The sequence below is a fragment of the Eptesicus fuscus genome, chromosome 20 (assembly GCF_027574615.1).
Source record: "Eptesicus fuscus isolate TK198812 chromosome 20, DD_ASM_mEF_20220401, whole genome shotgun sequence".
NCBI lineage: Eukaryota > Metazoa > Chordata > Mammalia > Chiroptera > Vespertilionidae > Eptesicus > Eptesicus fuscus.
In genome coordinates this window covers 32343032-32370354 of record NC_072492.1, presented here as the reverse complement: position 1 = coordinate 32370354, position 27323 = coordinate 32343032, and the positions used below count along the sequence as shown (strand labels likewise).

Genomic DNA, 27323 nt, shown 5'->3' with positions numbered 1-27323 from the left:
TGAGAGATTCTTGCCCAGAGAGTGTTTAGTGTCACCAAGAGCATGGAGACTTGGGACTTCTCTCTTTCCTGTAACTCTGGACAGGGGGCCAGAAGGTGTGGACCCCGCCCCCCACACACACCTCCTGAGGCCCCTGAGAAGAGCAAGGGGAGAAGGTGCTGGGATGCAAGTGCTATCCCATCTCTTCTCGATTTTTCTTGGTGATGCTGGTGACGTAGTTGCAGGTGGCCTCCATGAACTGGTTCCACACAGTCTGGGCTATATGCTCATACAACTGCAGGAATGACTTTGCCACGGTCTCATTGTAGAGCTTGTATGCAGAGAAGGAAGTAGGCATTAAACTGTCCTGGGAGCGGCCTGCCCCTGCCTGGTCTCCTTGTCTGATCCCATGCCCCACCTGTGCTCTGTTCACCCTCGCTCCTGAGCCATGGCAAGTAGGGAAGGTCCAGGGCAAGTCCATCTTGTGTCCATGACCAAGAGAACAGCAAAGCTGGGAGGAGCTATAAGCCAGTCACGATCTGGCTCCATATTGTGACATCAGGGGCTCGAGGGTCAGCCAGGGAATGTCCGAGCTGGAAAGACCCACCCACCTTCTGGTTTAACTGTCCCCATTTTACAGGTAAGGGGGCTGAGATCCACAATGGTGAACATAGGACCTAGTTCACACAGCTGGTTAGTGACAGAGCCAAGAGGAGAATCAGGGCTCTTTTTTTTCCTCTTTAAGAGAGGAGGGCATGGGGGTGGGGTGGGGGAACAGGAAGAGAGAGAGAGAGAGAGAGAGAGAGAGAGAGAGAGAGAGAGAGAGAGAGAGAAACATCTATCAGTTGCCTCCCATCTATTGGTTGCCTCTTGCATATGCCCGGACCAGGGATTGAACCTACAATCTGGGCATGCGCCTTGACTTGGAATTGAACCTGCCACCTTTTGGTGTATATCATGACACTGCAACCAACTGAGCCACACCAGCCAGGGCTACGATTCCTTCTCCAGACTCACTTTCCTCCACACCCAGACTACCTCCTCCTATGTCCCATTCATTCACCCTCCTCAGCCCAGCGTACCCACAGCCTCACACTCCTTCACACAAGCAGACATTATTACCAGAGAAACTGACCAAACAGCCCTCCAATTATGACCTGTTATAATAAAAATGTATTTAAAACATAACAGAAAAATCAGTGGCACTTCTGGTTAAACTGACTAAACTCTCAGGGAGATCCCTCCTCCTGCTTCAGTGGTTATTTTTTTGTTAACTCTAGTCACCATGTGTACATTATTACATCCCAGGACTTATAACGAGAAGTTTAGGCCTTTTGACCACCTTCACCCATTTCACCCCCCCCCCCTCCAGCTTCCACTTCTGGCAACTCCAATTTTTTCTCTTTATAAGTTTTTTTTTTTTAATTATCCCACATATAAGTGAAATCATACAGTATTTGTCTTTCTCTGACTTATTTCATTTAGCACAATGCCCTCAAAGTCCATCCACATTGTTGTATATGTAGTCACATTTTCATTATCCATTCATCTGTCAAGTATGGAGGTTGGGAGGGGGTGTGGAGAAATTGTCAAGCAACCATAACCACCTTTGACCCACGTAGGCAAAGAAAAGGCTGGTCACCCAGGAGCCGATGCCTGGCAGGCTCAGCATGGGGAAGGGCTCAGACTTGAGCCACCAGTAGTCTGAATGCTGGAATGGCCTGTCTTACTGCTGTCAACACCTCCTCTTCTGCCACCTTCCGGGTAGACTGGGCCTCCTCCCCATCACCCAAGGAGGCAGCAACAGGAGTCTGAACAATTTAAATATTTCAAAAGGCCTAGTGGATAAGGCTGGCCAGGCTGACCACAATGTTATGTTTCTTTGCCCTCGTTCTGCAGCTCAGACCTTTGGGTGTCGAATGCTGGTGCCCTCACCCTGCCCACACACTCTCACAGGCAGCATGAACCTCTGCAGTTCAGAGAGATAGGAAAGGGGGTGATGTGACAATGACCTCTGCCTGGCAGACAAAGAGCTTTCAAAACATCAGGCTGGGGAGGGGGTAATTAAGTCTATTGATGGAGAGGCTTGGAACTATTTAGAGAATATGTTTATAAATTCCATTGCCCTAAGTAATTGTAAACTTCCACCCTCTTGCATACCCCAAATACCTCAACTCCACATCCTGCCCCATGGAACAGGGCTGTACAACCACGTCTTCGTGCAACACACAGACAGACAGACACACACACACACACAGATACACGCAGATATATGCACACACAAGTATTGATACAAACACACACATGGCAGCTGAAGATGGGAGAGCAAAAAGAATACTGGGGGACAGGTATAAGGGTTGGGTCTGGCAGGGGCCAGGCTGGCTGTGGAAGCCCATGGTCCTGGAAAACTGACCCACTTCCATTTGGCTAGATGCTAGGTTTGGCATTTACAAATATGAAAAATATACCTGGTCCTGTTAGTGGGGAAAAGGATCCACAACTAAGTACAGTGTGATCCATTCCAACTATGGGCTGAGGAAAACGGCCTGGAAAGATACACACCAACATGTCAACAGTGCTTCTCTCTTATTGACATAAAGGGTTTTTATTTCTTTATAGTTTTCTGGACTTTACAAATTTTCTACAGTAAACAGAGATAAAAGCTATGAAAATGTGTTCCTCAAAATGACACTCCCTCAAATCCACATTGGCCTTCTGAGGGGGGAGGCTCGGGGTGAGGGCATGCGCTGGGGCCACAGGCCGGGGCAGCACCTGGCAGTTAATCCCTGGGTGGGCTCTGGCTCCTGCCATGCTCCAGCATTTAGGGCCCTCCTCCAGCTGGGGCAAAGGGACCTGGCTGGGAGCCCCACGGGCAAAGGGACCTGGCTGGAGCCTACTGGTAAGTGGACATGGAGCTGGTGCGGGTAGGAGCTTGAGGTGGCCGCGGGGCCAGTTCCGCGCCCTCAATGAGTCAGGCACATGCAAGGCACTTTCCCCCAGGGGAGCCTCCCCTCTGGGGACGTGGCCATTTATGGGAAAGGCTGGGGTAGGACTCCCCAAGCACATGGAAATATGAGGTGGGGAGGCCAGAATGTCTGCTTCCCAGAGTCCTCCTGGGTTGGTGCCCTGGCCAGGCAGGGGCTGGCTGCCAAGGCAGGACACTGGCTGATTGCCTGGGCTGGAGGGAAGGCAGGCGTGGGGGCTGCTGGGTGGTGCCCAGGCCAGAGCTCCGGGGCATTTTCCCAGGCTCTTCTTGGAGGAGGATGAAGACGCCCATTGAAGTGACCCGTTTGACTGCCAGGAGGTGGGAGAGCATCCCTGACCCTGTTCCTGGCTTCCCAGCGAGGGACACAGACTCAGATGGGAGGGCAGGACCTTTAATTGTATTCACAGAGAGACTGGGAGGGGGTTCCTTGTTAGGTGGCCTGGTGCCCAGGGGCCGGGGGGCAGGGGTCACGGTGGCTCTGGGTCTGGAGGACGGATTCTCAGCACAGAACTGGAGGCAGAAGGGGAGGAGGGTCGGGGCAGGAGGGGGAGGGAGGGCTGGGGTGAGCAGTGAGAGGAGTGGGGGGTTTGGGGCCCACCCCAGGTCCCTATCCCAGTGTCTCAGTGGCCGACGCTCCCCAGCTGGCCTGCCCGGCCCGGTCATCTCAGGAGTGTCTCAGCTCCACCTCGGAGCCGAACTGGGGCCCGCGGTGGGGCCGGTGGACGGTGCGGTGGCGGATGCTGAAGAGCCGCTGGGTGAGGCCCAAGGTGGCCACCAACAGGGCGACGCCCAGGAAGAGCAGCACCCACTGGCCCACGCGGGCCTGCTGCTCCTCCAGGTTCAGGCCCAGGAAGTTGACGCGGCCATTGCCCGGGTAGGAGCCTTCTGTGCGAGCTGGGCAGGAGAAGCAAGGAGAGCAGGGCGGTGGGCAAGGCAGAGGGCAGGGCGGCGGGCAGGGGCTGGCTGGGCAGGGGGCACTGCGGCCGGCTTCCCTAGGCTGCTCTAGGCAGGGGCGGGGTGGGGGCCGCCGGGGCAGAGGAGGGGGTGCTGGTACCGGAGTCCGGCGTCCAGTTGTACTGAGGCCAGCCCAGCTGCTCCGCGTGCCGCCCGTTCTCGGTGAGGAGCCAGTCCAGCAGCGGCTTGAAGTACTTCATGATGGCCGAGGCCGACATGTTGGGCTGGCCCGTGATCAGCTTCATGGCTTCGGGCCACGGCTTACTGTAGCCCAGCTTCATGGCGTCCCTGGGCAGCGCCAGCGAAGGGGCACCGAGTCAGAGGACCCAGTGGGGAGGCTCCCTGCCCCCCCTGCCTCAGCCTAGCCCCCCTCTCCCCACCTCCACAGCGGGGCTAGGCAAGGGGTGGCCTGGGCCCAGGAGGCCCTAGTTTCCTCGGGGGGAGGGCTCATCACGACTCATAGGCTCCACCTGGGAGTTCCCAGCCCAAGCACCAAAACGGCAGGTGTTCCCAGAAGAGGCCCACGGGGCTCCTCGAGGCTGAGGGGTCAGAGGGCAGAGAACAGTGACAGGAAGCCCAGGGCAGACTCACGCCAGGCGCTTCCCTGCCTCCTTGGACTGGTAGATGTCACACTGGTGCAGGGGGCCCTTGTGCCCAGCCGCCTGACACAGCGCCTCATGGAACTGGAACTGGATGATGAAGCCCACGAAGTACCTGGAGGGGAGGGAGGCGTGGCTGGGGGCGGAGCCTGTGCCGTAGCCCCTGATACCCCAGCCTCCCACTACAGCCGGGATGTCAGGGTGAATCCATCCTGGCCTTCAGAGTCACCCAGGCCCCCTTCACTCATGGGTGAGGAGGGTCAGGGCAGGCTGCTTTAGAGAGCGAGCTCTCCGTCCCTGGGGTATGTGCAAGCAGAGGCCAGGTGTTGCCCAAAGGGTCACGTCTATCTGGCAGGGCTCTCAGCAGGGCAGCCAGCCCAGTGATCTCCTTGATCCCAAAGCCGCAGGGAGTCCCTGGTAGAAACCAGCTGGTCAAGGCTGGAGCAACCTCTAAGTCTGCAGGGATTTTGAATGTCCCAAACAAACAACACAGGCCTCCCACTTTGAATGCTGGGCACAAGCCATGTGCCACTGACTTTCCTGGTGTTTCCTAAAAGCGCTTTGCCAAAGCTGCCGGTCAGAATCGGGAATGAGTCTCCTTTGCCGAGCCCTGCCTGGAGAATTATCTATGCTAAGCTCGGACGCTAACCACGTGGGCCTGGCTTCTGTGTGAAAGTGAATGCTAGCTTGGAAGTCTGGAAACCAGTGGAGAAGGCGGGTGGAAGCCCTCCCTATGGGTCATCCTGGCACATTGTCAAGGTCAGGCCTGTTCCCAGGTGTCCTTGAATCTCCTCGGTCCCCTGCCCACTGCTGCTCTCTGGAGCATCTGAGCAGGCTCTCTTTCCCTTGCTGGACCCTGGGGGACACAATTCACCTACTCCACACTTATTTATTAGACCTTATTTATTGACTCTGTGCTGACGTCATGCTGGGTGCGTGGGTGGAAAGGTGGCACAGTGGGCCCTCCATCAGTGGGCTTCCAGGGACCATAGGAGGCAAGGTCTGGATGGAGGCACAGCCCTCCTGGGGCAGCCCTCACAGCCCTCTGCGCCTTGCCTCATGGTGGCCCGTGCTACGTACAGTCCAGGGGCACCTGGAACTCCACCTGAGGCCTCCCCAGACCCTTACCTCCCAAGAGGACTCCAGATCCTGCAGTTACCCATTTAGCCCGAATGCATAGAGGGGAAAAGGGCTGCACTGGACACCTTCGAGTGACTGCGGCAGACTCATGGCGCTAGTGGGTTTACACATGTCACTTCAGAGGGCAATTTAATAATGGTGGGTTATGGCCACCATTTCCCAAGCCTGCTCTGTATTCGACAGTATGTTTGGAAGTTCACTTTTGCCACAATCCTGTGAAATCCTATTTCACAGGTGAGGAAATGATGTAGACACTGAGGAACACGCTTAAGGGGGGGGCGGGGGAAGAGTGGAGACAAGATTTGAACCCAGTTCTGTCTGACTCCAAGCCCAGGACTCCATGCCTCTACCAATACAGCCTCCCAATCCAACTGGGTCTCTACTCCTAGTTTCAGGGTATAGAAGGCCTTCCAGGAACAACTCACACTATACCACAGGCAAAATGTTCAATATATAAAGTAGAGAAATCACAATCTTGTTAAGAAAAGAAAAAAAAAAAACCAGAGGAATAGTGCTCAGGGCATGATCTAGCCATGGGTCACGGTTAATAATGTTAACTACCCAACCCAGGTCTTGTAACCATTAACCAGTTATAGCAGAGTTTCTGTTTTCAACTGTGTGCAGGGTAGAAGCTCTCGACATATAAAAAAAAAAGAAAGAAAGAAAGAAAGAAACAACGGTCAGCCCTGGTTGCAGGTGAGTGGCTCAGGCACACTCTCCAGTGCAGGCAGGTCTCCCAGGTCCCCCTGGCCTCACATGGCAGTGACAGCAGTTTGAACACTGAGCGGCCTCCTCCCTTTCCCTTGTTACCTGATGTAAGGCACACTTGAAGGAATGTGGAACTTGGCCCCTGGGTCAAAGTCGCCTTGAGACCTGGCCACTGGCGGACAGAGGCCCTGGTACTTCAGTCTGTCAAGGTGGAAGACAGATTGGAGAAAGGGTATGGGGAGAATCAGGCCAGGGAGGGTTGGCATTTTTGACTTGAAGGATGGTCTCTGCACCTGGGGCTGCCCTGGGCATTGCAGACTCCAGCATGCAGCGTCTCTGTACACAATCACCCCTATGTATCCCATCACTTACACACAAAGACCCATGTGCACATATACATACAAAAATGCACACTTAGATGCTATATACACAGACACACAGGCACACACAGACACCCATGGAGACGCCCCCAACCTACACCCCCACAGGAATGTTCTAGAACCTGAGGCTCCACCACTCCTGGTTGTAGTTCTCCTTGGTGATGCCTCCGTCAAACACCCTCCAGCGCCACTGGTCAATGAGGTAGCTGAAGGGGATAAAGGCGACCTTGTCGAGTGCTATCTTCATCAGAAAGTTGATATCTTGCTCTGCCAAGGAAAGGGATTCCAGATCAGATCCTCACCTGCCTCCTGCCATGGCCTAGCAGCTCGGCTGTGATGGGTGTGCAAAGGGTGGAGAGGGAAGGAGGGAGCTGTACCTATCTGGCTCCTGTGACCTGCCTCTTGGCATGGTCTGTGGGTTCCATCCTCCTGGCTTACCCTGCTGGGGGCCTTCTTCTTCCCCATTGCTCTGTCCCAACCTCTGCCTAGGGACCCTGAAGTCCCCTCTCCCCACCTCACAAGCTCACTGCCCCTTCCTGGTCCCTCCGCCCACCAGGATCTCCTGTTCTTCCCTTACCGTAGCTGCCACCATCGCTATTCATCAGGTTGATGCTGTGTAGGTGCTTGGGGGTAGACACGGAGAGGGCCAGCACATCCCCGATGGCTTCATGAAAGCCAGGGTTGGCGCCCTCCCGGAAGGTCAGAGGCAAGTGCTTGTACTGCATGAAATACTGTATGTGGCCCATTTCATGGTGGGCCACCACCAGGTCCTCCATGCTCACAGTGGTACACTGCTTGATCCTGGGAACATGGGGATGGGGAGAGGGTGTGAAAGGGGACAGCAAGGAGCCCTGAGGCAAAGGGACCTGCTGTCCTTATTGCAAACAGACCCCCCCCCCCCACTGCTGTAAGCAGGGAACACAGCATTATGGGAAAGAAAACCAAGAGGAGATTTGGAGTGAATATGAGAAAGAGGGAATCTGGGGGTTGGAAGCCCCTAGAGTATAGTCATTCAGGACATTCTTCCGCCTCCAACTTTTGTGAATAACTCCAGCCCACATGGCCATGTTACTTTCTGACTGTGCAACGTAGTTGCTCTAGAGGCATTGGGACACTCCTTTATGGTCAGTGTAGGACTTTCTAGAATGTGGTTTTTGTGATTTCTCATGCACATGTTTTTGCTCTCCCAGTGTCTGAGCTGTTCTGTATCTCATGTGCCCAACACCAGCAAACATATTTACGACTTTAATGGCCAGGACTGAAATGACATCTGCAGCGCCACCCAAGCCAGAGGTTCCACCTTTCTCTCCACCTTTCCTCATCCTCTTTTGTGAGCCAATGCACTTCTCCCTTGGATCTAAGCAGAGCCTTTCAGGTCAGTTGACCCCATTTTTCTGTCATCCTATTGGGAAGGGGAAGAGCTGCCCAGCATCTTGGTGACAATGAGGCTTAGGTTTGTCCACCTTCTCCTATGACTCCCATACAAGGGAGGACCCCTAAAAGCTCTCCCACCTCTTCTCATGCCTTTGAAGGAAAGGCCAAAGGCCAGTGATCCTGTGAACGCTCTCTGTGTCCACTTTTCTCGTAAGAAACACTTCATCTGCTGTCACAGATCATTTTTGCCACTTTCCCTCCTAAGAAGTGGGGTCTTCTTTCCCTTCTCTTCAATCTAGGTTGGCCTTGCTTTAGCTAATAGAATCTGTACTTGCTTTGGACTTCAGCGTGAAAAGACCTGGCTGTTTCTGCTTTTGATTTGGGGGATGCCAGCTACCAGGTAAGAAATCCTACTGCCTGACTGCCATACTGTGAGGAAGCCCAAGCTAGCATGGAGAGAGAAATGACCCACCAGCCCCCAGCTGTCCAGTCATCCTGACTCAACGTGTGAGTACAAAAGCCAGCTCGAACATTCCAGCCCCAGCATGTGCCACATGGAGAAAAACTGAGGAACCAAACCAATAGCTAAAACCAAGGCCACAGACAGATGGCCTCATTGAGCCACCCCAGCCATCAGCGCTACCCTAGCTGAGGTCTCCGTCATTGCAGAGCAGGGACAAGCCATTTCCACTGTGTTGCCTGACTGATGAAATCATGAGAATAATCAAATTGTTGTTTTATACCGCTAAGTGTTGAGGTGGTTTGTTATATAGCACCAGATAACTGAAACATCCTCTGATGAAGATAGCTCCTGAGCCTCAGGGAAGGTGGATCTGTGCGAAGTCACCCATGTCCTCATGTGTCTCCCTGTGTCAAGGCACATGCACCCAAGGAGAGGGCTATCTGTATGCACGGGCCTCCCCAGAGTGAGGGAAGGCTGGGCAGCTCACACCCACGACTGGGATCTTGGGTGCTGACGACTGACCAGGCTGGCAGAGCTGACTGGCATTTGAAAAGGCCCTCACAGCCAGAAGCCAGTGGCCAAGCTGAGGCCAGGCCCCATACTCTGGACCTTCCATCTCAACTCTGGCCTCTGCACCTGTTTCTGCTCGCTCTGGCTGAGAGGGCACGCAGTGGAGCCTTCACTTGGCTCGTCCGCTTGCCTATGGACTCAGGGTGAAGTCCCTTGGACACACCTGAAGTCGTTGCCAGTGAAGAAGTCCCAGGCAGAGGCATGGCACACCACCTCCCGCCCATCGGTTGGCTTCTCCAGCATCGATTTGTTCCAGAAGTCGGGGGGCACGGGCAGCAGTCCCAAGGAGATGAAGAAATTGTTTGCCTCCTCAAACATCCTTCTGGGTGTCCAGCCCTGCAAACCGAGGGAGCGCTGCCCAAATTGGGAACAGACTGTGTGCCCCGGGGGGGGGGGGAGGGGAGTGCTGGGAGAGGGCCAAGCTGAAGGAACTGGCTCAAAGGGCCCGTCCCCCAAGACAGGGCCTTCCCTCCCCTGTGCCCTGGGCCCCTCTGGAAGAGCAAGAGTGTCCAGAGAGGACAGGTGCAGACCTGCTTTATCATGGCCTCCGTGGCATCCATCCTGGGGGCTGAAGGGAAGGGAACCACCAAGTCATAGATGTTGGTCCAGGTCTGTGCCCACATGTTCCCTGGAGACGGGTAGGGGATGAGACAGGAGAGAGAGGTGTTACTTCTTAGGCTCAGCACCATCATGCAGGGAGAGGGAAGTAGATCCCAGTCCTGCTGATCATAATGTATCTCTTGAGTTCCTACTGTTTGGGCATCGGACATACATTGTCTTCAGTCCACACACCCAGCCCACTTTCCTGGCTCATGGGTGAGATCCTTGCTGCCATCAGGGAGTCAAGGTGGTCCCTTGACCAGTGAAGACCAGTGTGACTAGCAGCTGTGTACAAATGTACAAGTTTTGGAACATCTATGTGCACGTGGCCACCACTAATGAGAGTCAAGGAACTTGCCCAGGGCCCATGGCTCCTAAGCGAAGGGGCTAGGGCTTAAAGGCAGGCAGTCAGGCTGCACTCCTGACCAGCCACTACTGTGTCCGCACCCCCCCACCCCCCCCACCCCCGTCCCACGATGCCTGAGGTTGGTTTATGCGGTCCCACCCGCCTTCAGGAGAGGTTGATGCGTTTGCCCTTAGGACACGAGAGGACTGAAGAAAAGGAAGATATTCAGAATGCGTGGAAAGGTCCAGAATCGTTCCTAGCCAAAAGAGATTAAGCTTGAGCTGACATGAGGTGGTGTCTGAAGTACAAAGCAGTGAGTGCCTTCCACTGCCTACTCCATGTGGTAAGGGCATTGAATTTACAGCCCCTGAAGAGAGGTCCGACAGTTGAGGTGGATCTACACTCTCAGTGTTCTCTGGTCTCCTAACTCCCTTAGGCTGAATGCTGTGTCTACCTTCGCCTCCCTGCCACGACTTTCTCCACCTGTCAGAGCCCCTCATCTTTCAAGGCTGCGCTCACATCCCCCCCCACCCCCCTGGAGAGGCCTCAGCTCCCCCCCACAGCCCCTTCCTCACCCTCTGTATCATGCTGCCTTGAGCTGTGATGGGTGATGTGGGCTCCCTGTGGCAAGATTATGAACTGCCCCCGCCCCCCAACTGTCTCACCCATGTGACTTGCACCATGTGTATCTGTAGCAACTATGATACCAAAGGCAAGCAGGCGCTCTTCTCCCCAGCACCCCCCCTCCCGCCCCCCACTCAGCCTTGGCAACATTTCCTCCAGGCTCAAGTCTTTTTGCTCTCCCAGCCTGCAGCGCCCGCTGCAGACCTTCCCTGCCTGCTTTCTGCTCCCTGGCTAGCTCTGGACCCACCCTCCCTCACACTGGCATCTGTCTTGTCTCCTCCTAAAGGCCCAGCGCCTGCCCTCACCCAGCAGATGAGCTGGAATGGGGCCCTCCAGGTTGATGTGCTGGGGCCCGTAGTGGCGGTGCAGCGCCCGGCGCACGTAGGCGTGCAGGTTCAGGTACAGCGGCTGCAGCTCCTGGAAGAGATGCTCCAGGTCTTGCTCCAGAGTTGGCATCTCGTACATAGATCGCCACGAGTCCCCGGTGTCTGCATAGCCTGCGGAGGGGACAGAGCCAGGCTCTCGGGCACCTGACCATCCCGAGCACCCCCGCCACCACCACCTCCTCAGGGACCTTTGTCTCATTGGGCTTAGGGTCTCTGAGGACCTCTCTCAGGGCCCCAGTGGGGCTGGGACCAGAAAGCCAGTGATGTTGGTAGGAGGGACTCACCATTGAGCCGGGCAGCCTTGTTGGAGAGTTCCACATATTTGGGGAAAAACGGGAGGATGGATCTTCCCACCTTGTCTCGCCAGCTCTTCCACGCCCATAACAGTTCTTCATATTTCCGGGATGTGGCCATCAGATTCGTCAGATCTGGGGGAGGGGGTGTTCCCTGGCTTGAGCCCTCAGCCCTCGGCGCACCTCCCACCTCCTTCTAAGGTGGACTCAGCCACAGGAGTTCAGAGCTGGAATACAACTGCTCAGGTGGCAAGGCTAGTGCATGGGAGTAGGGTGGGGCCCTCTCTAAGGGCCTCCAGGGTGCCAGGCCCGGGGCGTGGCGCTGCATGGACACCGCGTCAGGCAATCGCAGGTTTCCCATGTGCTTGTTTTCATATGAGCAGTTAGGTGACATGGCTGGGTCCTCAGCCAGGAAGTGGCCCAGCCGGGGCACCATCCAAAGGCCCAGACTCCAGAGCTGCTCTCAGCCCCTGCCTGGGAGAAATGGCCTCGGGGTCACAAGACCTGAGTTCTTGTTCTAGTCTCTCCTGACCCCAAATTACCTTGCAAGTCACGGGACTCCTTTCCCATTCTACAAAGTGGGACTAATGCCGGCCCTCCCAGGGGAGCCAAACATCATGTAGCCCCTGAGCAGGAAGTGTCCTTCATTCATTTCTGTGTCTCCATGGGGCTCAGGGCATCTTTCAAACTGTAATTGAACTGGATTGAATAAAAGAACAGGCCGAAACCGGTTTGGCTCAGTGGATAGAGCGTCGGCCTGCGGACTCAAGGGTCGCAGGTTCGATTCCGGTCAAGGGCATGTACCTTGGTTGCGGGCACATCCCCAGTAGGAGGGTGTGCAGGAGGCAGCTGATCGATGTTTCTCTCTCATCGATGTTTCTAACTCTCTAACCCTCTCTCTTCCTCTCTGTAAAAAATATAAAATATATTTTTAAAAAACCCCACAAAAAACAAAAAAACAGCATCGTCAGGGAGCCAGAAGTCCGGGTGTGTGTCCTGGCAAGGCCACGGTGACTCCTTGGTTTGGATGGCATGGAGCTGACATCCAAGTCACAGAGCCGGGAGGGTCAGTTCTGAAGCCCCACTAGGACCCACGTTAGCCTCCCTCCCTGCCTGGCCCGAGCTGGACGACTTCGGACAGCGTGTAGGGTTGTCCACACCACATTTTGTTTAGGAAAGATTGTATTTTGAGAATTTCACGTCTGCCCTCTGCTGATGTGAGTGTTCTGTGTTTGCGGATGTTTCGTATTTTTACTGATGCCAGTGACCTGAGGACCAAGCCCTGGATTAAGAGGTTAGTCGATGGGGGGTGGGGAGGAAAAGGGCTACATTCCCTTTAATGCTCTTCTCCGTAAACCCACGCACACACAGACGCAAGCACACGCACATCACACGTGTGCACACGCACACATGCCCACGGCACATGCCCCTCCAACACTTTGCGTGCCTACCCGTATACACAACCCGTAGGCCAAACCCTGTCCACCAACGCTGTTTCTCTCTCCTGTTTATTTTCCACTTCCCCTTCTATTTGTCATTGTTCTAACGTGGGAGTTGGGCAGAGGGCCAGGAAGAGACTGTTTCTGGGTGGAGATTCCATAGAAATAATGTTTATGCCTTTGTCTCCCCAAGCCTGGAAGGGTGGGTCGGGAGGGGAGGGGTGTGTCCATCTGTGTGTAGGTACTTGGGTGTCCAGGGTGAGCTCTTCCAAAGGGGAGGAGGCAGGAAGGGCCAGAGAAAGGGACAAGCGACAGCCAGTCCACCCTTTCCAGCAGGAAGTGGCGGTCGGTGGGCAGTCGAGGGAGTGAAGTGGGAACAGCCTGGATCACAGAAGGGGTTGCTAGGGTTGTGGCGTCAGTTTCGGGGGGGGGGGGGGGAGCAGGGGAGGTTCCAGAGAAGGTGGGAAGCCGTGGAAAGGATCAAGAGGAGCAGGGAGGGGAGGTGTCTAGCGTTCCTGTTCTGATTTGGGAGTCCGAGTCCTGGGAAGACAAATTTGAGAGACTCCCTGCTGGGAGTGCGGAGAGCAGGGAGGGGAAGGCGATCCCGGAGGGGTCCTGGCCTGGCGGCCTGGGGGGGGGGGGGGCGTGTGGGCGGGCAGGGCACTGGCTTAGGACAGAGAGGAAGTCCGTGCTGGTTCTGAGTGGTGGCAGGGAGGCCCCCCTGGTGGGAAACAGGGAGGTGCGTTTCCTGGGCATGCTGACCCCACGAGATAGGAGCACCTCAACACCTTTTCACGGGCCAGCACCCCAACACTGCCAACCCCAGCCCCCCCACAACCCTCCCTCTCCTTCCCCATGTGTGCTCACTCGGCTCCAGCTGCAGACAAGTGCCGTTGGGGAGGCACACAGAGGCCACGCTGTAACTGGTTTCCATGGTCATCAGGATCTGGTTAAGCTGCAGGAGGAAGAAGAGAGGCAGCGAGCTGCACCCCTTTGCTGCCTGTGCCACCCGACACCATCACAGTGTGTGTGTGTGTGTGTGTGTGTGTGTGTGTGTGTGTGTGGCGGGGGGGGGGGGGGGGTCTGTGGACCTGGGGGCGCCTGGTCCCAAAGGCTCTATCTTCTCAGTTACTCTGTAGGCCCACTGACAAGGCAGATGGTACGGCTTGACAAATCCAGGAAGAGGCGGCAGCATGAAGGCCAGACCCTGTACTAGGCTCACTCTGGGCTGGGACCTGGTCCTGACCTTGGACCCTCCACTCCCTGCCCTCTCCCCGCCTCCCCTCCCCGCACCTCCCCAAGCCACATACCTCCTCCAGCTCTATGGTAGGCAGTGCTGCCCGGTCTAGGTCCTGAATCTTGTGTATCATCCGCTTTAGGGTGATGTTTTGGAAGTAGGTAATGTCAAAAAGCCTGGCCTTGATGCCATACTCTACGGTGTGGTTTGCCATCTGTGTGTTCTTCTCCATCTGAAGGTACAGGGGGAACTGTGCTGTGCGGGGAGCCAAAGGGACTGGGGGTGGCAGTAGGGAGCACAGTTTTATCAAGTTGTTGCCTTTGCCTACTCAGACCCTCTTCGACCTGGATTGTCTATTGCCCTAGATGCAGTCCATCCCCCTAACAGATGCCACAGACATATCCTGGCAGGGGAGAGAAGGGGAGCCCCACCCCATATCGTAAAGGCTGTTAGGATGAAGGCAGCTTGGTGTGAGCGCTGTGATTGACCTCCTGAGCCTCAGGGTCCCATCTGTAAGTGGGAATAAGATCATTGGTTTGCAAGGCTGTTGAGGAATGAATGAAGCCACGGAACCCTGGCCAGCTCACAGTGGTCTTCAAGAAATGCTGGTTCTCTGCGGCTCACCCGGGTATAATCTGCACTCCCCACGCAAGTCGGGAAGGAGGTTGGAGGGAAGGGTAGCCCTGGCTGTAGTGGCACAAAGGGGCTTTTCATCCTTTAGAAAACTGACTTTCGCATCACTTATTTGCGTACAAATTATTCTTTCACTAACAACAGATTGGTAAGGAGATACAACTTGTTTAGGCGTTGAGTAGAGGCCCATCCAAACCTGAAAATGAGTATTGTTTTAAATATTCCTTCTGGATCCAACAGCCTCCCTGCACTGAGGGACCCAGAGGAGAGGGGGGAGGGGGCTAGCACTGCCTTGGGTTTTGGAAGGCCAGTCCCTGCACACCAGTGTGGGCGTGGAGTGGGCCCCTACCAGGATCAGGCTGGTCTCTCTGCTGATGTTGGTGTTGTAGTTCCAGTTGGCCTCCGCATATTCATTCCACACCACCAGGGACTTCTTGTTATAGTTCTCCAAATACTTTCTGGCTGTAACTTCATCGGTCAATAAGACTGTGGGACAGAGCGGAGGGAGACAGCCAGGCTTCCCCTTGCCCTCTCCTGTAGTTGTGCTGAGCGGCTCCCCCGCCTCCCTCCTACCTGCCCCCTCCTCGCCCCCTCAAGGCCCTGCCCCATCCACCCACTGGTCCCACTGGGGCTTTGGATCGTCTGGCTGCTGGCTGCTGCCTGGTGAGTTGTCTGGATTCTGGTTGTTCCATGGTTGGTTGTCCCCTGGGTGACCTCCTGGCTGAGGACCACCAGCAGGGGGTGCCCAAAGCAGAGCAGGAAGAGGAGGAGGAGGCTGGGCAGTCCTGGAGCAGCCCAACCTTGGCCCATGGCCGCAGGAGACCAGAGCCCTGCAGCCACCGCCCCCCGGCCGGTAAGAGCGGAACCTGCAGTGTGACCTCATAGAGCAGTGTGATGCGTCAGCCTGCCTCCGGGGGGGCCCTCAGAGGTGGGCACACCCTCTCTAAAATGCTGGGGGAAAGAGAGCCCCATTCCCACGCCGGGTTCCTACTGATGAGTGAAGGGGCTGCCTGGCCCTCCAGAGCTGGGCACCAGGGCCCAGCGGGGGGAGCTGACCAGGACCTGGAACAGGGGCCTGGGCTCCAGAGCCCAGACTTGAGAAGGTGCCTTCAGGCCTGCCCCACTCTCACTCAGAGCTTTACCAGCGTTGTCTGGGTAATTGTTGGGCAACGGAGGCTGCCACTGATACTCTGGCCAGCCCAGGACCTCGCCGTTCCGCTGGTTCTCCTCCTGGAGCCACTGGCTGACTGGCTGGAAGTAGGTGAGCAGCGGCTGGGCGTCCAGGGCATCTGTGCCGATCGCTTCCTTCAGCACCTCCTGCCAGGGCCGCGAGGAGCCCACCCGCATCACCTCCCTGACAGGCAGAACGGGCACCACGGACACCAGGGACTCAGGCCAGCGTCCACCATTGGCCCGCCTGCCCTACCTCCGCCACGTTTGCCCCCACCGGACGGCAGGAACAGTGGCGTCAAGACTCTGGGACCTAGGATCTCCATGAAGGGGGCTGGGGACATGGCCGTTGGGGCCTCAGGTCTGGGCACACTTAATAAATATTGGATGAGAGAAAGAAAGCAGGGGGTAGAAAGAAAGGCACCACCCAATCAGGCTGGCCCTGTGGGGTCCCAGGGAGCAGCCAGTTGCCTTCCAGACATAGTCTTCACCAGCCTCTCCCCTAACCCTCCCCCTCGCCCTCCATCTTCTCGCACACACCGGAGCTTGTCCCCTGCCTTGGTGGACTGGTAGATGTCACACTGGTGCAGTGGGCCCTGGTGGCCTGCCTCCTGGCACAGGGCTTGATGGAACTGGAACTGCAGGATAAAACTCACAAAGTACCTGAAGGCACAGGGTGGGTGTTAAGGGGGCTGGGGAGGGCCCCTGGCCCAGGCACCACCCAGCTTTCCACAGGGCAGAGGGTAGACAGGGGCCACCTGGGGAGAAGGGAGAACCAAGCCTGGCTCCGGGGCGAGGCCCACTCGAATTCCAGGGAAGAACGTGGGGACAAGCCCTGGGCATGGGGTGGGGCCAAAACCCCAGGAGGAGAGGGAAGGGAGCGAAAGGTGGGACAGAATTGGATGGGGCAATAGCACCTGATGTACGGTGTCATATGTGGGATGTGATACTTAGATCCGGCATCAAAGTGGGTTTCATTTCGGATAACTGGAGCACAGATGCCCTGATACTTGACTCTAGAAGAAAATGGTTCAATTACCTTAGGACCTAAGTGTTGCATAGGGGCTGATTCAGACTTCACAGAAAAGGCTGCTAAGCAGGCATTCCCACCCGGCCACCCCTTCCCCATCGGGTGAGCGGGGGAGGAAGGGCTCCTGGTGCAGGGAGTTTTGGGCAGGAGAGAAGAAAGCGGTGGGGAAAAGGATGGAGACGTCATTAGAGGGGAGGGGACTGGGACTGACGGAGGCAGGAGCCCCTGCTTGCCCAGGACGGGCAGCCATCAGGCCCTTCCTGATCCCCACTTACTCACCGAAGATACCACCAGTCAAAGTTGTAGCGGGAAGGAGGGGTGCGGCCACTAAAGACCGCCCAACGCCACTGGTCCACCAAGTAGCCAAAGGGCAGGAAGGCAATTTTTTCCAGTGCCATCTTCAACAAGTAATTGATGTCGCTTTCTGTTGGGAGATGAGGAGAGCGAGGTCAGAGAAGAGAAGGGAGTCTGGCTAGGGTCAGGCGGGGCTGGGGAGGAGCCAGTGGGAGAGGTGGCTGGGCCGATGCAGAGAAGAGAGGGCCAGTCTTTGAGATGATGGGGCCCTGCGTGGCAGCGGGTCCTCGGGCAGTGTTGAGTGGGGCCTCAGGTGGATCCCCAAACCTGCCTGCCCTGAGCAATGCAGCAGAAATGAGAAGCGCAGTTGGGAGCAGGCGCTAGCGGAGTCCTGCTGTGGACGTTGTGGGGCTGGCTGGGGCTGGCTGGGGCTGGCTGGGTCCTCTACGCCCCCATACCCGTGTCATTGATGACTTGGTCCAGCAGGCCAATTTTGTACAGATGCACAGGAGTGGAGACAGAGAGCGCCAGCACATCCCCGATGGCCTCATGGAAGCCAGGGTTGGCCCCTTGGCGCAGGGAGACAGGCTGGTCCTTGTACTGCAGGTAGTACTGAATGTGGCCCATCTCGTGGTGCACCGTGGACAGCTGCTCCATAGCGACCCGCGTGCACTGCTTGATCCTGGGGTGGGGGAGGGCGAGGGGGAGGGTAAAGGACCGGGCAGGGCAGGGACCAGAGCATGGGAAGAGGGCTGCCCTGCGTGTTGCTGCTGGAAACGTACAGATGCTTGGCCCTGCCCCAGCCCACGTCATTCCAAGGTGCAGCGCCGACTAACCATGAAAGCTGCTGAGGGGGGCGGCCCAATGGCAGCCCTGGCATAGACCAGCCCCTCTGCCAGTGCTGGGCCGGGGGGTAGAGGTGGGCCTGGGAACTGGCTTCTCTGTGCCCAGGCTGCCTGCCTTCCCCGGAGCCCCAGAGCCCTCCTGCCCGTGTCTAGACCTGAAGTCCTTCCTGTTGTAGAAGTCCCAGGCGGAGGCGTGGCACACCATCTCACGCCCGTCGTTTGGGTTCTCCAGCATGGACTCTGCCCAAAACTCCGGAGGCATGGGCAAGAGCCCCAGGGAGGTGAAGAACTCCTCTGCCACCCGGAACATGTGTGTGGCGTTCCAGCCCTGGGGGTGGGTGTGGGGACAGGTCAGGGGCTGGCTGCCGGGAGCTCACGGGGGCTGCCCCGGGGCAGGTCTGGAGTCGGCCACCCAGGTCAGCTCCCTGCCCTTGGAGGGTGTCTCTGCTCTTCGGCCTCTTTTCCCAGAGGCGTTGCCCCTAATAACCAGAGCAGATAAGCAAAGTGGACTCCTCACACCCCGCCCCCGTGGGGTCCTGGAGGGAGGGGCTGGCACCTCCCCGAGGACATTCAGCCCAGCTCCTCGCTGGTGCGCACACTTCAGGCTGCTGCTCTGTAGAAAGGGAGGGACTGAGTGCCTACCAACCGGTCTCCTGCATGTGGCCCCTTCTCGCCCCTCTCCCCTGTCTCCCTTCTGTTGCCTCCACCCTGGCCCACCCTGCCTCACCTTCTGCACCATCGTACTGGTGATGTCGAGACGGGGCTTGTCAGGGAAAGGCACCACCAGGTCGTAGATGTTGTCCCAGCTCTGGGCCCACATGTCCCCTAGAGGAAGGAGGAAAGCCAGAGAGCTTGGCTCCTGCTCGGCCAGAGCTTGCTCCCCGCTGCCCGGCACTGCAGCACCCGGGGCCCCCAGCAGCCAGACCCTGGGGCTGAGGCCAGGAATCTCCACCTCAGTCCCATGCATAGTCCCAAGTGCTGCGTGTCCCTCGTGCCCAGCAGGAGCTCGGGGAAGGCTGTTGGGCCCTTTCTGATGGTGCTGGGATCCCTGCCTTTCAGGCCTGCGGTGGGGCCTCGGAGATGGCTTTCCTGGGACACAGGCGACGATTACTCTTCCTTCCCCTGGAGTCAAAGCCTCAGTGTGTCTCCTAGTTCTGCCTTTCACTAGCCCTCTGCCCTCTGCCAAGTCACTCATGTGCCCCGAGCCTCAGGTCCCCATCTGAAAAGCAGGAATGATAATGAGGATCTCCTGCTTTATGTCTGTGTGGGACAGGCCTCAAGGGCTCCTGCGTGTGGGAGGGAACGGTGGGGTGCTCTAAAATGGGAGACGATGAGGACAATCCCGGGGGCGTGTGGAGGCCAGGCCAGGTCCTTACCCAGCAGGTGAGCAGGGATGGGTCCCCTGAGGTTGATGTATCTGTCCCCATAGCGTTGGTGCAGCTTGCGGCGGACGTAGGCATGGAGGTTTAGATAGAGGGGCTCGATTTGATGGAAGAGGTTCTCCAAATCCTCCACTAAGGTGGGCGACTCATACCAGGAGCGCCAGTAGTCCCCTGTGTCTGCGAAGCCTGGCAGGGGGTGGTGGTGGGGTGCAGCTCAGGCCAGAGGCTCTGACACTCCGCCTCCCAGCATCCCACTCTCCTGGCTCAGGGCTTGTGCACCTGCCAGCTGGTGGAAAGGCTGGCTGGAGGTTGCCGGTCTATAATTTTCTAACCAGGGGGTTGCACTCCAGCTAACTAGATCCTGGAGAGTCAAGAGGCAAGGACGAGTGCTAGGGAGGGGAGGAATGCCCGGAGGGGCAGGGAGGAGGGATGGTGTCAGGGCAAGACAGCCGTCTGGTAGAAGGCAGATGGGGCTCAAGCTTGGTTCTGCCATCCATGATCTGTGCGACCTTTGGCCAGTGGATGGAGCCAGCCCAACAGCTGCTGTGTCTGCCTCAGGAGTTGGGGCTCAGTGGAGACAGTGGATGGGAGAGCACCTTTCAAGCTGGGGAGGTTGGCACCCACACAAGGGGGGGCGGGCAGGGCATGCTCACCATCTCCCTTGAAGGCCTCGTTGCTGAGGGCAGTGAATTCCTGGAACAGGGGCCTCAGGGGGATGCCCACGGCATTGTGCCAGCCCTCCCAGACATACAGCAGCAGCCCGTAGTTTCGAGTGGCAGACAGGATGTGCATGAGGTCTGAGACACAAAGGAGCATGGTCCATTAGGAGACTTCAGTGTTGAAGTCGGCGTCAGCCTTCATCAGAGCTCCCACATTGGTCCTCTCCATTTCCACCTGCTTCCTCAACAACAGGATACCCCCAAAGCCAAGGGCGATCTATACGCTGGGGGGCAGGAGGCTGGGAGCTCTAGGAAGCAAGCACCCAGCCAGGGGCATTGTCTCCAGGGAAATAGCCATCGAAGGCGGTTACACAAAGAGCACATCCAAAGGCTGAAACCCAAACAGGTCCTTCATGGCTCATGGGATGGGGTGGCTGACTCCAGCCGGCCTGGGACATGGGGGTGGGGTGTGAGGGGCGCAGAGGAGGCTATAATCAGAAGCCGGAAGGGGTCTAAGGCCTATGGAGGGCTCTTGGGGAGACCGAGAGGACCCAGGGAAGGGAAAAGCAACAACAAGCAGTCAGGAGGAAGGCTGGTGGCAATGGGAGAGGCAGGCCAAAGCACAGAGGGGTGGGGTGGATGGGGCTGGAGAGTCCAGAAGTCAGTTTGCCAGGAAAAACCGGGGGCAGGGTGATGGGAAGGGCTGGAGAGAGACAGCAGCGACAGGGCTGTACCTGGGTCCAGGAACCAGCAGGTGTCGTTCAAGTTGGGGTAGCAGACCCTGGCAGCGGTGAAGACTCTGTTCATGTGGCTTTGCAGAGAGTTGTACTGGGGAGAGTTGAGAACATGTTAGTGATGAATAGCCCCGGGACCACTGGCTGTCCCTCCTCTTTTTGCTAAAAGGAAAAAAAAAAAAAGTCTCAGAGAGGGGATGTGGCCTGTTCAGGCCACTCCGTGGCGCCAGGAGCACTTCTGACCAAGAAAGGAAGCGGCTGGAGGTGGAGACAAGTGTCCTGAGGGTTAGGGGTCGGTTCCCACCTCGAAGGGGGAGGAGGGGGGGAAATCCCTCTCACTCTCTCCGGCTTCGATGCCTTCCCAGTCCTCCCTCTTCCTAAGGCCATCTATACACCAAACCTGCCTATGGGGAAATTCTGAAGACTCTTGTCTCATCTTCTAAGGTGTGTGTGCAGTTTGCTTTCTGCTGTAATCCTTGCTGTAGCATAAACTTTCCGTCCCATCTCCAAGGGAGAGCAACGCTGCAGGAAGGCATTCTGTGCCACGGCTGCTTTCGGGTCCTGTGACCACTAAAAGCAGCCCTCCCCAGCTCCCCTCCCGTCCTAGGTCCTAGCTGGGCACTGGGAGGCGCCGGCCACTGATTCCTCCACCCTCAAGTCCACCGGGCCCACCTGCTGCCGCTTCTTCAGGGACAGGTTGGCGGGGCCCAGAACGCGCACGCCACTGAGGACCCTTCGCAGTATCGGGTCGGTGAAGTTCTGCCAGATTGGGTCGAACAGCTCCTTGGCCTTCAGGCCCCAGACCTCGGCAAACTCTTGGTTGAGCAGGGTGGATTCCTCCTGTGAGCACAGGGAGGGCAGGGAAGTGTAGATGCGGGGGAGGGCGGGAAGGCCAAGGGCTCGGGGAGCAGGGCTTTCTCCCCCTGCGCCCTGGGGTCAGGAACTGGGGGGACTCTGCCCCAGGGGAGCGTGGAGCAGAAATTGGGGCAAGAGAGGCAGCGGGAGGAGAGGGAGAAAATAGACAGGGATGAGCGGCGACAGAAACAGAAACAGAGGGGAGGAGGGCTCGGAGCAGAGGGCGCCCTTAGCCAAGACCCTTAGCTGCCGACCCCGCCCGGCGCTGCCCGGTGAGGGGACTCGGTCTCCGCGGAGCCGGCCTCATCCATTCCGTCCCTGCATGGCACGGACCGTGTGCCCAGCACCGTGCTCGGCCGCCCGCCTCCTGTCTGATGGGACGGGGTGGGGGGAGCGGGGGCGGGGAGGCCGGAGGGCCCGGGGGCCGGGGGCGCGCGCCCCGCGGTGCCTTCCCGCCCCCCGCCGCCCGCCGCGGGCCTGTGATTGGGCGCCCGGGCCCCGCCCCGCCCCGCCCGGCCCCCGCGCCCACCTGGCGCCGCGCGTTCTCCTCGGTGATGTTGGTGTCGAGCGCCCAGCTGGCCAACGAGCTCTGGTACAGCACCTGCTCGGCCTTGGGGTTGAAGCTCTGCACGAAGAGCTGCGCCCCAGCCTCGTCGGCGGAAAAGTCTCCGGGCTGCATCTCGGGGGCGAGCGCCAGGGCGGGGGGCGGCGGCGGCGGCAGCAGGAGCAGCAGCAGGAGCGGCGACGGGAGCAGCGGCGGCCGCGGCCCCGGGCGGCCCGACGCGGCCCCCATGGCGCGGTGCGCGGCGCTGCCCGGTCTCCCGCGCCGCGCCGGCTCTGCGGATTATAAAACCCCGCGGCCGCCGCCTTCCGACACACCCCCACCCCCCGCCCCGCCGCGCTTCCTCCTCGGCTCCCAGTGCCCGGCCGCGGGCCTAACGGAGCGGGGCGGGGACCGGCGCTTCTGGGCCCGCCCGGGCAGGGGCGCCGGCCTGGGGAGGGGCCCAGCGGCCCGGCCCGCGGGTGCGGATGGGGCTGAGGTCAGAATCCGGCCGAGGAAGCGCGCAGGGCCCCGCTGCCCCCCCAACACGCACACCTCTGAAGAGGAGGGACCCAACAGTTTGCTGGGACACCCAGCCTGCCCAGCGGGTTCCCTCCTCCTGCCCATCACACAGACTCCCAGCTTCAGTGCGGCCCGGAGCCCCGCGGTCTCTGCCGCTCAGCCTCCCGGCCTAAGGCCAGGCCTCCGGGACTCCGGAGTGACACACGAGGTGAAGCAGCAGGGACCGATCAATGACCAGCACCCGCTGCCTCCTTCAGTAGGCCGTGTGTGTGTGTGTGTGTGTGTGTGTGTGTGTGTGTGTGTGTGTGTGTGTGTAGAGTTTAGGCTTTGGCAGGCACCTGGGGTGCTGCAAAGATGTTCAGAGCCCTGCCCCCCTCTCCCCAACACACACACCTGGGGAAAGGGGGAAGAATGAAGGGGCTGTCCTGGGAGGAGGGCAGAGGCACAGGGGCGCGGGCACACAGCTTCCTGCAGAAGCCACCCCCAGACGGGCAGCCTTTGACAGCTACAAAGAGGAGCCCAGCGAGAGAACAGCCCTTGGCTTGTCAGATGAAGAAACCAAGTCTCAGGCTGAGTGGCTTTCCCCACGTCACCTGCTACCACCCTCCACATCAGTCTTCCCCTGTCTCATCCTCGTGTCCCTTTAAGGGACAAGCATCGGGGAAGGGAGGAGAGTGGCCTCCTTTTGAGGTGATGATGGAGGCTAGGGGACCTCCCCTAACTCCTTAGCACCATGGCGTCTGTCCCCATGGGTCGGAGGACCCTACGCCCCAGCAGACCCCCCAAGGATGTGGAGGGGTCTGTGGAAGAAGTGGAGGCTGGGCAGACGGGTCCGAGAAGGAGCCAGGGGCGGCTGCTTGGAGTCCCCAGCCCATTCGCTGCTTGGGGGCTTTGGGAGTCTCCTGACTCCTGGGTATCTGTAGGTGGTGTGGAGCCTGGGGCTCTGAGGGACACGCGGGCTCCCGTGTCACGCTCGGCGTATGGCGTGTGTGCAGGAGGCTGTGCGACTTGAGTAGACCGAGGTCATACTGAGTTGTCAGGTGACTCGGTACCTGGGAGAAGGGTGTAGAGGACTGGGTAGGAGTGGGGAGGAAGGTGGGCGGAAGAGGGAAGTGGCTGCCTCAGCCCTAGGAGTGGGGAAGGCAGGGTGTCGCCAGGAACCACAGTGGAGGGGAGAGAGGAGAGGAAAGCTGGGGTCCTGTGCTTTTCCTCTCTCTGGGGGACAACAGTGTACGTCAGTGCTGGCCCAGTGGACACCCGTGATCAGAGTGGCCCTAGTGGGGGTGAGGACCAGGCTGAGGGGGAGGCAGTGGCCCGGGCTCTTCTCCTTGGAGCCACCCGGCTCTCAGGTGATCCTGGCAGCTTGGTTTTCCAGGCTTGAAGGCAAAGGGTCATCCATGCACGTGAACTCCTGTCTTCTGGGAGGGAGCAGTCTGTTTACCGGTGGAGGCTGGAGGGAGGGATTTTGAGAGTGGCACCCCTTCAGGCCCTGGAGGAGTGGTCCCTGGGGGGCCAGGGCCGGGGGATGGGTAGAAAGGAAGAAGAGTCTGAGGTTTAGCTTGTAACCAGGGAGCCCTTCTCTGCTATCAGCAAAGAAACAGTGCAGAAGGCAGATGGAGGAGGTTTCAGCTGGGGCCCTGCCCCTGAAGAGCTCCTGAGAGCTGAGTCTGGGAGCCCGTGTTCGGTCCTGCCGGCCCATTCTCAGGTCTAACGGTGTGGCATTGTGACAATCGCTACAGAACATCTGGGTTAGGGCCCAAGTTCAGCATGGGACAGCCTCTGCCTCCTTGAGACCTCATAGGAGCAAAGGCAATTTGAGGTTGGAAGATACTCTAAACCCCCTGGTTTCCCTGGAGCAAACTGATACCAGGGCTGTTGGAGGGTCACCCTGCTCTCCATCATGGTCACACTGACCATAAGGGCTTGTTGAATGATACAGCTTCCCTGCTAGGCTAAACGGTGAGTTCGGAGGATAGAGGAGTCTGCCTGTGAGCTTAGCACAGTGCCTGGCACTAACTAGGCCCTCATTCAAGGAAGGGGGTGTGGAAGGAAGGGATGGCCAACATTGATATTCAATCTCCCGGTGGCAAGGGCAAGCTCACAGCCTCTTAAGAAGGACATGAAGCACCAAACCTCACTAATTTGGAATTTGCAACGATACAGATATCACAACCTTGATCCCAATGAGTGAAAATGGAAAGTGACTTCTCGATATTTAGGTCTTATTCCTGATGGAGAGGCACAATAATGAGAAGCATACACCTTACATTTGGATGGCACTTCAGACCTTCCTAAATTCTTTTATGTAAGTAATCTAATTTGATGTTTACAATAACCTTAGGAGGCAGGAGAGAGAGAAGGTCCTTGGTTTGGTCAGCTACCTCCCACCTGCCAGCAAAACAATGGCGGAGGTCTGGATCCTGCAGGAGGACGTACCTGTGATGAGGCCTGACCCACCCAGGAGATGCAGTCTGCTTGGGAGATCGCTGCATCTCTTGTCTAGGGAAGGATGGGCCACCCGGTAGCACAGCTGGAGAAAAAAAAAAAAAACCCTTAGAAAATACAACCCAACAATGGAATAGAATTGAGTCCAGACATAAGCCTTACATTTATGTTCAATGGATTTTTGGCAAGGGTGCCAAGACAATTAAATGGGGTAGTGGGCAAGGGAAGAAAGTCTTTTTACCAGAAGGTTCTGGGACAGCTGGATTTCCACAGGCAAAAGAATGAAGTTGGACCCTTCCTCACCCCGTTTACAAAAATTAACCCTAAATGGTCACAGACAATGTAAGAGCTAAAAATCATAAAAATCTTATAAAAAGCACACGTATAATCTTTGTGACTTTGGGTTAGGCAATGGTTTCTTAGATATGATACCGGCAGCACAAGTTACAAAAGAAAACTTGGTAAACGGTAAAAGATAAACTGGTCTTCATCAAAATGAAAAACGTTTGTGCTTCAAAGGACACCATCAAGAAAACGAAAAGCCAACCCACAGACTGGGAGAAAGCACGTGTCTGATAAGGGACTCGTGTCCAGAATATATGAAGAACTCTTACAATCCAACAATAAAGAGACAAATAACTCAGTTAAAAAAGTGGGCAGAAGATTTAAATAGACGTTTTCCAAAGACACACACAAATGATCAAGCACACAGAGAAAGATCCTCAACTTCATCAGTCATCGGGGAAAGGCGAACCAAACCACAATGAAATACCACTTCGTACCCACCGAGATGCCTAAAGTGAAAAGGGCAGACAAGAGCAAATGTTGTCAAAGAGATGGAGAAATGGGAATCTGTGTACATTCCTGATGGATTGTAAAAGGCCTAAGCAATGTTGGAAAACAGAATGGGCTCGACCAGTGTGGTTCAGTGTTTGGGTGTTGACCTATGAACCAGCAGATCACAGTTCTATTCCTGGTCAGGGCGCATGCTTGGGTTGTGGGCTCGATCCCTAGTAGGGGGCATGCAGGAGGCAGCCATTCAATGATTTTCTCTCATCATTGATGTTTCTATCTCTCTCCCTCTCCCTTCCTCTCTGAAATCAGTAATAAAAATATTTTCTTTTTTTAAAAAGAAAACAGATTGGCAGTTCCTCAAAATGTTAAACATAGAGTTACCATGTGACCCAGCAATGCCATTCCTGGGTATATAGCCAGGAGAATTGGAAAAATGTCCACATGAAAACTTTTACATGAACATTCAAAGCAGGATAATATTATTTATATTAACCAAAAATTGGAAAAACTCCAAATGTCTATCAACTGGTGAATGAATAAACAAAATATGGTACATTTATATAATAGAGTATTGTTTAGTTCTATAAAGAAATGAAATATTTCTACAACACGGATGAGTCTTAAAAAGATTACACTGCCCTCGCTGGTTTGGCTCAGTAGATAGAACACTGGACTGAAGGGTCCCGGGTTCGATTCCCTGTCAGGGCACATGCCCAGGTTGTGGGCTCGATCCCATTAGGGGGTGTGCAGGAGGCAGCTGATCAATAATTCTCTCTCAACATTGATGTTCCTATTTCTCTCTCCCTCTCCCTTCCTCTCTGAAATAAGTAAATATATATATATAAATATATATATATATAAAAAAAAGATTACACTAAGTGAAAGATGCCAGTCATAAAGGCCACGTAGGTATAAATCCACTTATGTGAAACGTCTAGAATAGGCAAATCCATAGAGACAGAAAGTACGTGAGTGGTGCCAGGGGTTGGAGGGAGGGGGAATGAGAGTGATTGCCAATGGTATGGGGTTTCTTCATGGGATGATGATGTTCTAGTGAAATTCTTGGTGATGGTAGCACAGCTCTGCAAACATACTAGAAACCTCTGAATTGTACACTTTAAACGGGGGAATTTTGTAGTTTAGGTATAATTATATTTCAATGTAACTTACTTAAAAATATGCCCAAATGTTTACTTCTGTCATTCTATGTTCATCAAGGAATCTCCTGATTATTGGTCTGTTTTCAGAGAAGCCTGTGGTTCTCACTGAATACCCTGTCTGCTTAGCCCAAACCTACCCACCTCTCAAAACCCTAACATGAACAGCGCCTTCCCAGGCCT

At 56.5% G+C, this 27323-nt stretch overlaps 1 protein-coding gene across 2 annotated transcripts; it reads right to left on the bottom strand.

The window, feature by feature from the left end:
- Positions 1 to 3340: 3340 nt before the first annotated feature.
- On the bottom strand, positions 3341 to 22484 carry ACE (angiotensin I converting enzyme). Of its 2 annotated transcripts, XM_054709421.1 has the most exons (25): positions 22210 to 22484; positions 21498 to 21665; positions 20826 to 20919; positions 20086 to 20229; positions 19427 to 19618; positions 18778 to 18875; positions 18206 to 18378; positions 17664 to 17887; positions 17191 to 17335; positions 16799 to 16897; positions 16422 to 16544; positions 15854 to 16065; positions 15061 to 15197; positions 14152 to 14310; positions 13709 to 13796; positions 11394 to 11537; positions 11029 to 11220; positions 9684 to 9781; positions 9317 to 9489; positions 7324 to 7547; positions 6869 to 7013; positions 6469 to 6567; positions 4511 to 4633; positions 4020 to 4207; positions 3341 to 3859 (listed from the first exon to the last, which is right to left on the bottom strand). In XM_054709421.1, exons 1-25 carry the CDS (start codon positions 22471 to 22473, stop codon positions 3630 to 3632), a joined length of 3936 nt encoding a protein of 1311 aa, XP_054565396.1. In that variant the 5' UTR covers positions 22474 to 22484; the 3' UTR covers positions 3341 to 3629. The 2 variants fall into 2 exon arrangements, with proteins under 2 accessions (XP_054565396.1, XP_028013229.1); XM_028157428.2 differs by lacking the exons at positions 15854 to 16065; positions 16422 to 16544; positions 16799 to 16897; ... (7 more) ...; positions 21498 to 21665; positions 22210 to 22484 and adding an exon at positions 15329 to 15565.
- Between the last annotated feature and the right edge of the window lie 4839 nt (positions 22485 to 27323).

What these genes read in the sequence shown, in the direction of transcription:
- ACE (XM_054709421.1), bottom strand. Translation starts at nt 22,473, where the DNA reads ATGGGGGCCGCGTCGGGCCGCCCGGGGCCGCGGCCGCCGCTGCTCCCG. An exon ending in CTACCATAGAGCTGGAGGAG is followed by an intron (nt 13,797 to 14,151) that starts GTATGTGGCTTG and finishes TTCCTCCTGCAG; the next exon opens with CTTAACCAGATCCTGATGAC. An exon ending in TTGTCTGCAGCTGGAGCCGA is followed by an intron (nt 11,538 to 13,708) that starts GTGAGCACACAT and finishes CCCCTCCCCCAG; the next exon opens with ATCTGACGAATCTGATGGCC.